Genomic DNA, 17,372 nt, shown 5'->3' with positions numbered 1-17,372 from the left:
CAGTGTTCAACTTGGAGTATTTCTATGGATTTCTGTCAATGTGGGATTTCCCTTTACACATGTGATTTCAAAGCTTTTGTCGACTCATTCCTGCCCTGCCAACAACTCCTAACCTGAGTTCTACTCCAACCTCCATTATGTTCTGATTACGCAGGACATGAAAGCGAATGACTCAGTTTGAAACTGACTGGTTCCCCGCCTGAGGGTAATCAATCGACTTGTGCTCATTGGGTTGGTGGAGTTTCAGGGTTGGTTAATTGTTAATCACTGGCCAGGCTGGAACTGAATCTTTTCCACTTTACAATCAATAAACAAGTACCCTACCCACAAGCAAATCTTGGCATGAGTGAACATCAACATTAGTAACTATGGTAACTGCTATTTACAGTGCAAGGTATGTTAACGTTAAACGTGATAAGTGATTAAGACTGTGTGTTATAAATGCTGTTTCTTTGACTTACAGCACTTCCTGAAGTATGATGTCTGCACAGATTCTCCCCTGGCTCATTCAACCAGTTCCTATCTGTGGAAAATGAGATTTTTTTCTCCCCCCCAAACGTTTCCTTCAAATCCTGTGAAACAGTTTCAATAAGCAGTTTCAATAATGTGGATAAATGAGAGGTTATCTGCTTTGGTGGCAAAAACAGGCAGGTAAATTATCTGAATGTAGATTAGCTTGAGGAAGGTGCAGCAAGACCTTGGTATCCTCGCACACTAGTCACTAAAAGTAAACATGCAGGGGCAGCAGGTGTTGAAGACAAATTGTATGTTGGCTTCATCATGACAGGATTTGAGTACAAGAGACGGGAAGTCTTGCTGCAATTGTATAGTGCCTTGGTGAGACCACACCTGTAATACTGTGTGCAAGTTTGGCCTCCTTCTGTGAGGATAATGTTCTGGCTATTGGTGTGCTTTGACTGTTTACCAGCCCGATACCTCAGATAGCAGGAATGACCTAAGAGAGACTGAATCAGTTATGACTGTATGCACTGGAGTTTAGAATGAGGGGGACATCATAGAAACCTAAAATTCTAAGTGGACTAGACATGGTAAATGCAGGAAGGTTGTTTCCAATGACACAAGGGAGTGAGAACCAGAGGTCACAGTTTAAGGATAAAGGGCAGGCCATTTAGGACTGAGATGAGAAAAAATGTCTTCAGCCAGAGTGGGAGCCTGTGAAGTTTTCTCCCACAGAAAGCAGTCAACGCCAAAATATGAAATGTTTTCAAGGAGTTAGATATAGTTGTTAGGCAAAAGGGAATGGGGAGAAAGCAGGAATGAGGGGCTGAGTTGGGTAATCAGCCATGATTATATTGAAGGGTGGAGCAGGGTCAAAGGACTGAATAACCTACTCCAGCTCCTGTTTTCTGTTTATTACAACTCTTCTCCACCCCATGCCTCACTTTCATATCCACTTCACATTAAATTGATCTTTAAAGTTCTGATAAAGGTATGGACAACGTTTCCAAATGTGAGATGGAGTACAGACCTGTCAGCTTTGGCCTGTAGCTGCCAAGGGTTAAACAACCATGGTGGAGTTATATAAAAAAAATTGAGGATACATTTTATTTCTTACTGGGGCACAGTTTTTGTAAAGGACAAGATGAGAGAGAAAGCAAAACATGGTGAGATGGTGTGGTGAATTTTACACACCTTCATTAAACCCTGTCTCCTCCAGTATCACCACATTCAAGTGTCTCTTCATAATTGCTGGAATCACCAGCTGTCAATCTCAGAATAAGGAGAAGGCTGTTTTGGATGGAGATGGAATTCCTTTATTTAGAGGGTGATGATTTGATGAAATTATGGAAACTCACCCTGAGTAAGACTCAGATTTATGTTCTGTCTGTAAATTTACTCCCAGAGCTTACATCCAGAACTTTGACCTGAGCTACAAATCTTCTCAAAATTTGCTAACTCAGATTTCAACATATCATAGGCATTCAGGGATACAGGGATGGTACAGGAAAATAATGTTGAAATAAATTAGCCATGATCTCAGTGAATACCAGAATGGTATGAGGGGCTGAATGGCCACCTCCTGCTGTTATTTCCTACCTGAGCAAAGTAAAGAATGGGGAGTTTGAATGAAGACTTTTTAATGACCTGTTTCCAACAAGGAGGTTTCTATTAGAAAAGTGTGTCCCTCAACCACTTTATACAGAGACCACACAGTCAGAGATCTCTAGTCCCTGAAGTGACCAACTTTCTACAGTGGATGGTTTAGTCGCTGTGCAGGGCTTTAAACAGACCAGCTTTCACCATTGCTGTGTTAGTCTGATCATGGCTGGTGCAGCAGATGGGGATTGCTGGTTAATCAGTAATGCCCCAGACCCTGTGCATTTAAGTGGGCTGCTCCCAAGACTGGGGGTGGAATATTACTCCAAGATAGGAGAGTACACAAAGTGTAGATAGAGCAGCTGCCTGACCATCAGCTACAGAACAATCCAACCCCACATGCTTCCCTGTTCTATTAAGAAACCGATAGATACACTACACAATTTAAATAAACTTTATTAAATCTACAAAAATGCTCTTTAGCTTAACAAACTAAAGTCATTTAAAATAAATATTTACATCAACATTACAAAGAATTGACAGTTATACATTAAGTATATTCCATGAATTCTCCAAGTGGAGGGGTACTGAGAGCATGAGTGTCAGCACAATGTCACCTCTGACCTTCCATTTATAGAACTTTAATTTGGTTTGTGATCCCTCCGTTTGAATCACTGAAGGGAGAATGTTCACAAGGCCTTAGTCTTGAGCTGGTAACCCAGTCCCCAGGGATGGTTCTCCTGTGATAGTTATAGTGCAGCATTCAGCTTCTGAACATGGAGACACCACGAATCAACGTTCAGTTTTGTCTTTTCAGTGCATTTGGTGGGTCAAATGGGTGCTTCTCCCTCTGACCCATAGGCAGTAACACACAAACAGTGACATATGGGAAATAACACTCAGGCAGACAGAGCCAGCACCAATGAGAGGCTAGTTTCACTGATTAAAAATATCTGGCAGTTATGAATTACAAATCAAAGTAGAGAAAAAGGTAAAGTTCCTAAACACAGCAAAGTTATCAATGCCTCCACTGTGGGGACTTGGGCAATAAGGCACTATGGTCCACCACTGCTCCTCTGGGGTTTAGGGGAATGGTCAGAGACCAGGTACAGCGAAGGAAAAAAAAACACAGTAAAGACTGGATTTACAGCCAGAGAGAAACCGAAGGTTTGTTAGGGAGCAAGAGTGAGAAAAAAAATTGTAAAACTAAAAAGGTTATGCTGCTTAGTGTTTCTAATCGATACACACTTGAATATCACCACCAGTAGCATATCTACTTGAATGAGTGCAATGCAGCAAAATACATTTCAGGGTAGATAATCAAAGTCATTGTAGATTAAAACATTCATTTTGATCAAGTTTTTTGGTTATTGATAAATAGTATTGGATATATAAATGAAGCTTCTTGCCAGAATATTCAGCTATGAACAAAGCCATGCTTTTAGCCATAGGGTTCACAGTTCCAGCACTTCCTGCCAATGAGCAGCAACCAGGAAACGAGTGAATGATTGTTGGCAGCTATCTAAATACTCCACGCATTAAAGGAAAGAGAGGTTTCCCATTTCAATAAGTTGATATCACCAGGAACTGAAGAATTTTGTTGGAATCCAGCTGGAAGTAGTGACCGAGTGGCATGGGAAGCTCTGTAACAAAACCAGCCTGCTACCTCGATGTGAGGCTGTAATATACTAGAAGGTGGTCTGTCTGTTCTGGTAGTTGAGGTAAGGGTCTTGTAGGAGGGGTGTAGGAAGGTAGCTGGATCTGGTATGAGGGCGTGGAATTGTGAAATCCTGTGGTGCAGAATATACCTGAAAACAGAGATCAAAACATTCAGTCAGTCATGGTGGGACATGTAACATTGGAACCACATCCCAGGATTCAGAACTTCTGACCTTAGTTCATCATCTGACAGTTGGTTTGTGATCCCTCAGTATGAAGCACTGAGGGGAGAATGAGTTTGTTCACAATGCATAGTTCTTCATTGTTCTGAAGACTGGGTTACCAGCTCCAGGGATGGTGCTCCTGTGATTTGGAATCAGTTACAATGCACCTTTTAGCTCCTGAACATGGGACGCACCATGTATCAAACAGCCGGATCTTTAGTGATCCACTTTAGAGGCAAGTGCCAGCGAGATTTACTAATGCTTTTCAAAGTTAACAAGGAGTTTAAGTAGATTGGATACAGAGAAATCTGTTCTACTGATTGGAAAGTCAGTAACGAGAGGGACACAGATTTAAGAGATATTGTAATTGGTAAATGAACCAGTGGAAAGATAATTTGATTTAAATCTAAACAGAGTGTGTATTGAACAGAATCAACAATCAGGCTGGTCTCCTCCTGTGCTTCTGTAATGGAATACTTTAAGACTGAGAAATCGGCAAGTGAGAATCTCCATTTAAAGCCAGCATTTTAAAAAAGACACAAACCAAATGGTTTTTAGAATAGCCCACCTCCTCCCCATAGAGACACAATGTCCCAATGAGGGTTCATTACAATCAGTTTTATTCTTTATTCATCTTGTCTGCTGTCATAGAGTTAATGATTGGGTGGAAAGGTGAAGGATCTGAATTTGGTCTACAGCTATCCTGTTGTTGACTGTATTTGATGTAATTTCAGGTCTCTAGTCCCAGTGTGAACAATTGAGAGCAGGTGGATTATCCCATACTATTCTTGAAACACTAGACTGTGCTAACTGGCAAGTTTGGAACTCTCTGCCTCAGAAGGCAATGGAAGTGGGTCATTGAATATTTTTAAAGTGGAGGTAGATTTAATCCATTGCCCAAGGAGAAAGGAAGGCCAGTGGGAGTAGATGAAGATGTGAAATGCAAAACACAAACTGATCAGCGATGCTTTTAGTGAATGGTGGAGCAGGCTAGAGGGGCTGAATGGTCTATTTCTGCTCTTATTTTACACGTGTATTCCTCGATCTGGTAAATGTTGCATTGACAGAGACAGAGACAGACACATTGACTGTTTGTGCAATAAATAGACATTAAAAGGGACTCTGGGACAACTAGTAACCCTCCAATCGTTTAGTTTGATGTGCTGAGCAGATGAAGATTTTTGGATGACCTGCTGTGGCCAATTAAAATCAATCCATGTGGGACAATAGGCACAATACACAAGATAAAACATTCAATGACATTCGAAGGTAGCACTTACGTTGTGATTGATTGGTGAGTGACTGCGGTACGAAGGCGAGGGAACATTATCGTCAAAATTCCCAGAGAATCCTATGGAAGCAAATAAAATCAGGTGAGCAAGAGCAGTTTTTAAAACCCAACACAGCCATTCCATCTTCTTGATCCCTTCTCTACATTTACAAAGAGCCAGAGATGTCCTGCCATTCCTTCTACTCTACTAAAAGGGTACCAGGAGCAGTGGTAATGTCACAGCCCAATATAGAACCACAGAGGATTAAATCAAATCCCAATGATCCCTTTTCCACCTGCTTTTCTCTGGGATGTTCATAGCTCATCCCTTATTCCTGAGCACACCCAGGAGGATAATGTCTTGATCCAGATTTCAATTATTGTCTAATCTGCATATTAGTCCCTTGCCTGACAGCACCACAACTTCTGCTCCTTGTGCATTCTATTGTTAAAAAGTTACTTTGCAGAGACAAGTGATAAACAAGATTTAAAAAATCAATTTGCTCTCACTAGAATGTCACAGACATTTCTAAACCAGAGTGCTTTTGAAACAGGAAGTGAACCTGCTTTGATCAAGTGTTGCTGAAGCACAAGGACAGCCTGTGTCCATAGTCAGAATCCATCCTGTGGAGACTCCTTGAAATGGGAGTCAGTTTAATGCTTCTCAATTAATGAACCCTCAGATGAAACCAAATTAGGCTTGGGTGAGGAAGAAGTCTAGTTGTAGCTAATCACAGGCCAACCTGTGACTCACCTGAATTTCTTCACTACGAGAGTGGAAGAGCTATCAGGGTGGGGGTGCTCAGAAACTAATGCTTTGCCATTGTGCTTCAAAATTCAACCAGACAATCTCATGCCCCACCCTTTCCTGCAGGGCAAACATCATCAACACCTCACTAATATGCTTACACTGTACTTGGCATTGTTAAATTGAAGATTTTAATTTGCCCAATTATCCAGCATCTGCAGCTCTTTTGGTTTCTTTTTTTAATATGCTCCTCATTTTCTTTCAGTGCAGCTTGACAGTTAACAGGTTCATCAGAATCAGGCAGTGTGGAAGGCAGCTATTTGGACCATCCTGCCTGTGCTGGGTCTTTGAAAATGGGTGTCCAATTTGACCTCTTCTTGGCAGCTCTGCAAGTACTTTTACCACTAATCCCCACCCCATTAAAACACATTTTACAAAATTCTCTTCACATTGCACGTTAAAATGTTTCTTGGTCTTTATAGCAGTTTCAGTCCATTTTAAAAATACTGTACAGAGCTAAAGGAAGTGAGGGACAAGTCTTCAGTAAATGAGAAGTATTCAGGTTAAAGTTAGCCAGTGATGAAGAGTCTTTCTCAATCCTGGGAGAGGGGCTCCAATTTACATTCTTAGTTATTCAGATGGATTTTTATTGTTTTTCTCTTAATCTGGATGTACTCTCATGCTCCTGCTGCAGCAGGAATGACTCACCTCTGCTTGGCTCCTCCAAGAAGAAGACTTGGTTATCCAGACCTTTCATTCCTCCGGTGTGCCGATTTGGAGCAACACTGTCTTGTGGATCATCTTCGGACTTTGCGGGGCAGGTGATATGTCGGAGTTCCGGAAGCATGTACAACAGGATGAAGACCCAGCCATTGGCAACCAGAGCGATGCTGAGTGTGGGATCATCCCACTCAGGACTCCTGTTCAAAGCTGCATTCCCACGAACAAACATAACAATCCACACCACCCAGATAGCTATGGAGAAGAACATGGTCACGAATATGTGGGCACCATGTTTCTTCCATTTTTTATAATGGCCACAAAACGTGAAGATGGAAAGGATGAATGTCAGTGCCATCAGGAACATAACGTAGATCAATAACATGACAAAGTCTTTGTTCTCATAAGAACAGAAGTTTCTGAACCGGACAATGGTCAGCACAAGGTACTCAATGGCAATGATGACCTGCACCAGAGTCAGGATCAGAACCAGGCTGATCATGTTACAGATTGTGGGGCCTTCCCCTGTACGCACCAACCTCAGCAGCCTCCAGACATGTGTCAGCAGACAGGAGAAACAGATGGTGAAGAGAACTCCCCAGAGGAACAGCCTGGTTGGACACGTTCTTTCATCGAATTTGATAATGAAAGCAAAGGTCAAACCAAAAATTCCCAGTGTGCCGGTTAGGAACAGCAATTGGATAGGGACACAAGCTTTCTTCCTCTTGTCTAGAATGAATGGTGTGATGCCCAACAGAACCACAATTAATATCACCGTGATGACAATTCCCACGGCAGCAATGGCTTCCAAAACAATCCCCCAAACAGCATCCAGGTCACAAAGATTGAAGTAAACAGGCAGCAAGTCAGAGCCACATCCTCTGGGAGCTGTCATCATAGATACACTGTCAAATGTGGACAAGAGAAGCAAAAGCGGCAACATCATTGTCTTCAGATCCATCCTGAAAGAAAAAGATTTATTATCAGCAAAATAAGCAAATATTAACAGTGAGTTTATCTGCCTGGGCAGGTTTCAAAGTCAGTAGTAGGGCCATTGCTAATCCAATAGTTTTGTTTATATTTTACTTTCCAATGCGGGCGGTGCCTAGCCCTAATTCCCCTTGAAGAGCTGACGACAACCTTTCTGCTGGATCACTTGTTGCCTTTTGTAGGACATTTAAAACAAATAGTGAATGACCTTGGACTTAAAACACTGAGCATTGACCAAGAGAGTGCTGAGTGCTAGTCTCCTTTACTCAGTATTTCACTGCATCACTTTGTTTGGATTCTGTACTGTATTGCTATTTGCCTGAAGCTAAATTCCAGATTTAGAAACAGACTCTAGATGTATTTTTAATCTTGTCTTTGGACTGTAAATCTTTTTCTAACTAGTCAATATCATAGCCATTGTCTCTCGGCTCCCTTCTTACATAGAGACTTACATTGAGGTCCAGGCCAGGAGTCTAAGCACCTTATAGGTTCTCCACCCAGGAACCTTAACCAGGAGGGTTCCAGTATGAGAGATGAGCTAAAACAGCCACATGATCCAATCCACTTGATGCCCATTTCATGAGGAAGCTGTCGCTCGCTTTAGGAAGCAGGAATTAGAATCATAGAATTCCTACAGTGTGGGAGCAGGCCATTCAACCCATAGAGTCCACACAGGCTTTCCAAAGAGTATCCCACTCAGGCCCACTCCCAACCCTAACCCCATACTTCCCAAAGCCAATCCACCTGACCTGCACATCTTTGGACTGTGGGAGGAAAATTGGAGCACACGGAGGAAACCCACACAGACATGGGGAGAATGTGTAAACTCCACACAGACAATCACCAGAGGGTGGAATCAAACCCAGGTCCCTAGTACTGTGAGGTAACAGTGTTAGCTACCATGCCACCTCGGGCTAGTGTACTTCCACCCCCCTCCCCACCCTCCCAAAATCAAGGGCACCAAGACTGAGCCTTGGGGTCAGAAAGTCACTTGCAGGCTTGAACCGGTGACCTGCCTGGTCAGTACAGAACAAGACTCCCGCTGGTCGCTCCGACACAGATGGTAATGCTGGAGCGAGTAGGAGACCAGAAATACTGTTTGTCTAGCACCTGCTGAATCCTTGTGGGAATCATTCTGAAAAATCACTTTTCCCTTGACCCGAAATATTGCAGATGCTGGAATTCTGAAGCAAAACCAGGAAATGCTGGAATGAATCAGGAGACCTGGCAGTGTCTGACCAGAAAGGTCCAGCAAAACCACTGGCTCGAAACATTAACTCTCTCTGCACAGATGCAGCCAGGTCTGTTATGTCCAATACTCTCCAGGATATAGTTTCCCCAAGTGAAGAGAGACTTCAGTTCATTTTAATTAAAACAGAGGACAAGGAGCTGATTAATTACACTAAAACTTTACATTTGCTAATTGGATAAAACTACAACCAGAGACAGACAATCTGCACAGATCACTCTGGGTAATAGAGTGTGTCATATCCTGGATCAAACACTGAAATAGGAATCACTGCAGCAAGGGCAGACAGGTTAAGGACAGACTGACAACGTTCAATAAAGTTTAAAATCACATCACACCAGCTTATAGTCCATCAGGTTTATTTGGAAGTACAAGTTTTCAGAGCACTGCTCCTACATTAGGTAGTTAGTGGAGCAGGATCATAGGACACAATTTATGGCAAGATCATAGTATCCACATCAATATTCAATTAAATAGGTAAAATATGGTGGGAGTTGGCAGAAACAAGTAATTGGTGTAAAACAAACATGAAGGAGCTCCCCACTCAAATTGTAATGATTGTTTTTTTTCCAAAACATTACATCAACAAAAGTCTGCACAAGGACAGTGGGGAGGTGGTGGCATTATCACTGAATTGTTCATCCAGAGAACCAGGTAGTGTCGAGGAGACCCCGTACAAATCCCATCCTGGCCAAGAGTGGAATGTGAGTTCAGTTAAACAATCTGTAAGTAGGAACGAAGGAAGACTTGTTGATCAAGAGCGCGCACACGGTCCCCTACAGTTTACCCCAACTCACTGAGAATAACAAAGTGACTGAAGCTCAGATCAGCTCCGAGTTCAAGCGGACCTCTCCCTCATTATTCTTCCCTCAATCCCTCCCTCCCTCCGAGCTGTCTCTGTTTTTCTCCGGATCTCGGATTCAATCATTTGCTTCGTTTTATTTCAAGAACCACAAAACAGGCGGAAAGGCAGAATAAAGAAGAAATATCGAATCCAGCGCCAGCTTCTGAAACATTGAAAATGAACTTATTTAACAAGAAACAAGTCACTAACTTTCCGATCTCTCCTACCTGGGAAGTTTCTGGGGCACCGTCTGTTCCCGAGCAGCGTCTTTAATAAACTCTCCCTTTGCTGCTGCCTTTTTATATCCTCCAGGTGGGTCCACCTGTACGTCAGTGCTCTCTGACGCTGCTTGGCCTCAGGTCCCGCCTGGATTCTTGCTGCTGCTGCTACAGACTCCGGTGGAACATGTTGGGAATTGAGAGACCAGCCCAATCCCTCCAGGCAACACTGCACTCATCCACAACTATCACCCACTCATTCCACAAAAGGGGGAAAAACTTACATTCATGTAGCCCCTGTCGCAACCTCCGCTGTCTCCTTGTATTTTACAGACAATGAAGTATCCCACTGTGGTAATGTAGGGAGCCTGACAGCCAACTGTGCACAGCAAGCTCCCACTATCAATGATTTAATTTGATTTATTATTGTCATATACCGAGATACAGTGAAAGGTATTGTTTTGTGTGCTGTCCAGACAAGTTATTCCTTACATGAGTACTTCAGGGTAACAGAACAGAATGCAGAATATAGTGTTACCTACAGAGAATGTGCAGAGAAAGATCAACTCTAATATATGAGGTCTATTCACAAGTCTGATAACTGTGGGGAAGAAGGTGTTCTGGAAGCTGTTGATACATGTTTTCAAACTTTTGTATCTTCTGCTCAATAGAGGAGAGTGGAAGAGAGTTTAACCGGGGTGGGAGGGGTCTTTGATGATATTGGCTGCTTTCCCAAGGCAGTGGGATATGTAGCTGGAGTCACTGGATGGAAGGCTGGTTTTCAGGATGGACTGGGCTGTGTTCACGACTCTCTGTAATTTCTGATGGTCTCGGCAGAGCAGTTACCGTACCAGGCTGTGACGCTCTCTATGGCGCGTCTGGAAAAAATGTTAAGAGTCCTTGTGGACATGCTGAATTTCCTTGGCATCCTGAAAAAGTAGGGATGTTGTTGTGCTTTCTTAATTGTCGTATCAACGAGGGTGGACTAGGACAGATTGTTGGTGGCCAACACTCCTAGGAACTTGACGCTCTCAACCATCTCCACCTCAGCGCCATTGATACAGAAAGGGACACATCCTCATCTCCACTTCCTGAAGTCAATGACCAACTCCTTCATTTTGCTGACATTGAGGGAGAGACTATTGTCTTTACACTATGTTGTTAAGCACGCTATCTCTTGCCTGTATCCTGTCTTGTTGATGTTTGAGATCCATCCAACAATGTTGGTGTCATCAACAAACTTGTAAATGGAGCTGGGGTGGGATTTGGCCCCAAGGTCAGTGTCTGGGGAAGCTGCTGTGGTTCTTATGCCCCAAACATTTCACCAGGACCAGATTCTATTGGATGGTCTCCATGGCCCAATCGCAACGCTCCTCCCCCAAGTCCCTCCTCCCTACCTTTTATCTGAGCCCACTTGGCACACCCTCCTCATTCCTGAAGAAGGACTTATGCCCGAAACGTCGAATCTACTTCCCCTTGGATGCTGCCTGACCTGCTGTGCTTCAAGAGAATGTGATCGGGTCACCCTGCAGAGTGTGGGCTGGTACAACCCTACTGCTGTGTCACGTCAAGCTAACAGATCATAGCCATACATCACTTACACTCAAATTAAACCTCGATTTACAGGAGGTATTTAATAAAACATGACCAGTGGTATAAATTCAGTAGCTCTTTGGCAAAGTGCTTGGGATGAACTGTGGAATGTCGAACATTAAGAGGTGCCAAGGGAACGTCAAGGATCAACCCTTCAAGGATCAACCTTTCAAAGAAAGAGATGCATGGACTGGGGATAATGAGGGTCTGACTACTCTCTCATTCATCTCCTGTTGGTTATGTTACAAACAGCAGCAATGTTTATAGTTTAACCCTCTAGGAACATGCAAGAAAAGATGAAACATTTACTCCAATCCCTGGTCTATGTGCATTAATGGCTTGATGTGCTGGATAGGTTACAATTTGAGAACAGACATTAGACACCTCGCTCTGCAAGTCAAAAAAGATCAACTAGGAGAAAGTGAGAACTGCAGATGCTGGAGATCAGAGCTTAAAAATGTGTGGCTGGAAAAGCGCAGCAGGTCAGGCAGCATCCAAGGAGAAGGAGATTCGATGTTTCGGGCATAAGCCCTTCTTCAGGAATGAGGAGGGTGTGCCAAGCAGGCTAAGACAAAAGGTAGGGAGGAGGGACTCAGGGGAGGGGCGTTGGGAATGCGATAGGTAGAAGGAGGTTAAGGTGAGGGTGATAGGCTGGAGAGGGGGTGGGGGCGGAGAGGTCGGGAAGAAGATTGCAGGTCAAGAAGGCGGTGCTGAGTCTGAGGATTGGGACTGAGATAAGGTGGGGGGAGGGGAAATGAGAAATCTGCATTCATCCCTTGTGGTTGGAGGGTTCCTAGGCAGAAGATGAGGCGCTCTTCCTCCAGGCGTCGTGTTGCCATGGTCTGGTGATGGAGGAGGCCAAGGACCTGCATGTGCTTGGTGGAGTGGGAGGGGGAGTTAAAGTGTTCAGCCACGGGGTGGGTGGGTTGGTTGGTCCGGGTGTTCCAGAGGTGTTCTCTGAAACGTTCTGCAAGTAGGCGGCCTGTCTCCCCAATGTAGAGGAGGTCACATCGGGTGCAGCGGCTGCAGTAAATGATGTGTTTGGAGGTGTAGGTGAATTTGTGGCAGATATGGAAGGATCCCTTGGGGCCTTGGAGGGAAGTGAGGGGGGAGGTGTGGGCGCAAGTTTTGCATTTCTTGCGGTTGCAGGGGAAGGTGCCGGGAGTGGAGGTTGGGTTGGTGGGGGGTGTGGATCTGACGAGGGAGTCGCGGAGGGAGTGGTCTTTCCGGAACGCTGACAGGGGAGAGGAGGGAAAGATATCCCTGGTGGTGGGGTCTGTTTGGAGGAGGCGGAAATGAGGAAGGATGATATGATGTGTCTGGAGGTTGGTGGGGTAGTGGGTGAGGACCAGTGGGGTTCTGTCCTGGTGGCGATTGGACGTTGAACACTTCATCCACTTTACTAACACCTTCCACCCTGACCTCAAATTTACCTGGACGGTCTCAGACTCCTCCCTCCCCTTCCTAAACCTCTCCATTTCTATCTTGGATGACCGACTTAACAGGGACATTTACTATAAACCGACTGACTCCCACAGCTACCTAGACTACACCTCCTCCCACCCTGCCCCCTATAAAAACGCCATCCCATATTCCCAATTCCTTCGCCTCCACCGCATCTGCTCCCAGAAGGACCAATTCCAATACCGAACAGCCCAGATGGCCTCCTTCTTCAAAGACCGCAATTTCCCCCCAGATGTGGTCGACGATGCTCTCCACCGCATCTCCTCCACTTCCCGCTCCTCCACCCTTGAACCCCGCCCCTCCAATCACCACCAGGACAGAACCCCACTGGTCCTCACTTACCACCCCACCAACCTCCAGATACATCGTATCATCCTTCGTCATTTCCGCCACCTCAAACGGACCCCACCACCAAGGATATCTTTCCCTCCCCTCCCCTATCAGTGTTCCGGAAAGACTACTCACTCCGCGACTCTCTCGTCAGGTCCACACCCCCCACCAACCCAACCTCCACTCCCGACACCATCCTCTGCAACCGCAAGAAAAGCAAAACTTGCACCCACACCTCCCCCCTCACTTCCCTCCAAGGCCCCAAGGGATCCTTCCATATCCGCCACAAATTCACCTGCATCTCCACACACATCACTTCCTGCATCCGCTGCACCCGATGTGGCCTCCTCTATATTGGGGAGACTGGCCGCCTACTTGCAGAACGTTTCAGAGATCACCTCTGGGACACCCGCACCAACCAACCCAACCGCCCCGTGGCTCAACACTTTAACTCCCCCTCCCACTCTGCCAAGGACATGCAGGTTCTTGGCCTCCTCCATCGCCAGACCATAGCAACATGACGGTTGGAGGAAGAGCGCCTCATCTTCCGCCTAGGAACCCTCTAGCCACAAGGGATGAATGCAGATTTCTCCAACTTTCTCATTTCCCCTCCCCCCATCTTTTCTCAGTCCCAACCCTCAGACCCAGCACCGCCTTCTTGACCTGCAATCTTCTTCCCGACCTCTCCGCCCCCACCCCCACCCCCTCTCCAGCCTATCACCCTCACCTTAACCTCCTTCCACCTATCGTATTCCCAACGCGACCCCCACTCCCTCCTCCCTACCTTTTATCTTAGCCTGCTTGGCACACCCTCTTCATTCCTGAAGAAGGGCTTATGCCCGAAATGTCGAATCTCCTGCTCCTTGGATGCTGCCTGACCTGCTGCGCTTTTCCAGCAACACATTTTTAAGGTCAAAAAAGATCCTCTTGTTCTGAGAGCGGGATCCCAGGCTAACCATTGAGAACACTGTCAGAAAGGCAATAGGAAATAAGCCAATCAGCTCACTTGAAGAGCAAGAGTCTGAAAATCACCTATTTCACTATCAACGGCAACAACTTCCATATCATCCAATTTAACAGCAGCTACCATTCACCAGCAATACCTTACAGAGCTCAGAGAATGATCCTTGTTATTGTTGTGTCTACTCAGTTCACATTTCTAAACGGGGGGAAAGTGAGGACTGCAGATGTTTGAGATCAGAGTCGAGAGTGTGGCGCTGTCACATTCTCAGCTTTGATCTCTGCACCCCCCCCCGCCCCCCCTCCCCACCCCAGGTCATCTCCTCTGCCCTGAAGCAGACTTCCTACAACATCCTTCTTCAAAACCCCAATTTCCCCTCCCACATGGCCGACGATGCCCTTCAGTGCATCTCCTCTATTTCCTGCACCTCCGCCCTTGAACCCCACTCCTCCCAATGCAACAAGGACAGAATCCCCCTGGTCCACACCTGCCACCCCACCAACCTCCATATACATCACATCATCCTCCAGAATTTCCGCCACCTGCAAACAGACCCCACCCCTAGGGATATATTTTCCTCCCCACCCCTATCAGCGTTCCAGAAAGACCATTCCCGTCAGATCCATGTTCCCCACCTGCCCACACCCCTCCCTTCACCAGTCCACACCCCCCTCCACCAGCTCACACCCCCCTCCACCAGCTCACACCCCCCTCCACCAGCTCACACCCTCCACCAGCCCACACCCCCCTCCACCAGTCCACCCCCCTCCACCAGTCCACCCCCCTCCACCAGTCCACACCCCCTCACCAGCCCACACACCCCCTCCACCAGCTCACACACCCCCTCCACCAGCCCACACACCCCCTCCACCAGCCCACAACGCCCCTCCACCAGCCCACACCCCCTCCCCACCAGCTCACACCCTCCACCAGCCCACACCCCCCTCCACCAGCCCACACACCCCCTCCACCAGCTCACACCCTCCACCAGCCCACACCCCTCCCCCCACCAGCCCACACCCCCTCCACCAGTCCACAACGCCCCTCCACCAGCCCACACCCCCCTCCACCAGCCCACACACCCCCTCCACCAGCCCACACCCCCTCCACCAGTCCACACCCCCCTCACCAGCCCACACCCCCCTCCACCAGTCCACACCCCCCTCCACCAGCCCACACCCCCTCCCCACCAGCCCACACCCCCTCCCCACCAGCCCAACCCCCTCCACCAGTCCACACCCCCTCCCCACCAGCCCAACCCCCTCCACCAGCCCACACCCCCTCCACCAGTCCACACCCCCTCCACCAGTCCACACCCCCTCCCCACCAGCCCACACCCCCTCCCCACCAGCCCAACCCCCTCCACCAGTCCACACCCCCTCCCCACCAGCCCAACCCCCTCCACCAGCCCACACCCCCCTCCACCAGCCCACACACCCCCTCCACCAGCCCACACCCCCTCCACCAGCCCACACCCCCCTCCACCAGCCCACACACCCCCTCCACCAGCCCACACCCCCTCCACCAGTCCACAACGCCCCTCCACCAGCCCACACCCCCCTCCACCAGCCCAACCCCCTCCACCAGTCCACACCCCCTCCCCACCAGCTCACACCCTCCACCAGCCCACACCCCTCCCCCCACCAGCCCACACCCCCTCCACCAGTCCACAACGCCCCTCCACCAGCCCACACCCCCCTCCACCAGCCCACACACCCCCTCCACCAGCCCACACCCCCTCCACCAGTCCACACCCCCCTCACCAGCCCACACCCCCCTCACCAGCCCACACCCCCCTCCACCAGCCCACACCCCCCTCCACCAGCCCACACACCCCCTCCACCAGCCCACACCCCCTCCACCAGTCCACAACGCCCCTCCACCAGCCCACACCCCCCTCCACCAGCCCACACACCCCCTCCACCAGCCCACACCCCCTCCACCAGCCCACACCCCCCTCCACCAGCCCACACACCCCCTCCACCAGCCCACACCCCCTCCACCAGTCCACAACGCCCCTCCACCAGCCCACACCCCCCTCCACCAGCCCACACCCCCTCCACCAGTCCACAACACCCCTCCACCAGCCCACACACCCCCTCCACCAGCCCACACCCCTCCCCCCACCAGCCCACACTCCTCCCCCACCAGCCTACACCCACTCCCGGTACCTTGCCCTGCCACCACAAGAAGTGCAAACCCTGTGCCCATACTTCCCCACCCCCACCCCCCCCCCCCCCCCCACACCTCCAATCAAGGCCCCAAAGGTCCTTCCATATCATCAGAAATGTACCTATACTCCCACCAATGTCATCTACTGTATCTGCACCCAGCATCCCTACTGCCCCTTGGCTGCACACATCAACTCCCCCTCCCACTTCGCTGAGGACATGCAGGTCCTGGGCCTCCTCCATCGCCACACCCTAACCACCCGACGCCTGGAGCAACACACCTCATCTTCCACCTGGGGACTCTCCAACCCCATGGCATCAATGTGGATTTTACCAGTTTCCTCAATTTCCTTCTCCCCACCTTATCCCAGTCCCAAGCCTCCAACCCGGCACTGCTCTCATGACCTGTCCATCTTCCTTCCCAGCTAACCACTCCATCCTCCTCTCTGACCTATCACCTTCTCCACCACCGTTATCTACCTATTGTATTCTCAGCTACGTTTCCCCCCAGCCCTACCCCCCCTCGCATTTATCTCTCAGTCCTCCGGCCCACAAGCCTCATTCCTGATGAAGAGCTTATGCCCAAAATGTTGAATCTCCTGTTCCTCAGATGCTGCCTGACCAGATGTGCTTTTCCACACTCTCGACTCATATTTCTAATCTGTCAACATGGTTGAGAATACTTGGTCAGCATGGGCAATTTGGGCCAAAGAGCCTGTTTCCATGACTCTGTGCTGAGTTTTATTATCTTTTATCCTGTTTAATAGTAACTCATCCTCTGTTCAGTCAGAGACGACCGGTTACATTGGCTCCTTTACCGACATGAGAGAAGGATCAGGTTTTAAATGAACTTTGTAGTGGCCAACCAAGAGA

At 48.0% G+C, this 17,372-nt stretch overlaps 1 protein-coding gene across 1 annotated transcript; it reads right to left on the bottom strand.

The window, feature by feature from the left end:
- Positions 1–2,496: 2,496 nt before the first annotated feature.
- LOC140489416 (G-protein coupled receptor family C group 5 member B-like) lies at positions 2,497–10,137 on the bottom strand. The gene is made up of 4 exons (XM_072588946.1): positions 9,990–10,137; positions 6,668–7,641; positions 5,222–5,292; positions 2,497–3,866 (listed from the first exon to the last, which is right to left on the bottom strand). The coding sequence occupies exons 2-4, from the start codon at positions 7,638–7,640 to the stop codon at positions 3,747–3,749; spliced, it is 1,164 nt and encodes a 387-aa protein (XP_072445047.1). The 5' UTR covers position 7,641; positions 9,990–10,137; the 3' UTR covers positions 2,497–3,746.
- Positions 10,138–17,372: the final 7,235 nt, after the last annotated feature.

Source organism: Chiloscyllium punctatum, chromosome 18 (assembly GCF_047496795.1).
Source record: "Chiloscyllium punctatum isolate Juve2018m chromosome 18, sChiPun1.3, whole genome shotgun sequence".
Taxonomy (NCBI): domain Eukaryota; kingdom Metazoa; phylum Chordata; class Chondrichthyes; order Orectolobiformes; family Hemiscylliidae; genus Chiloscyllium; species Chiloscyllium punctatum.
Note: the sequence above shows the minus strand (reverse complement) of the source record. Positions and strands in the feature narration are given on the sequence as shown.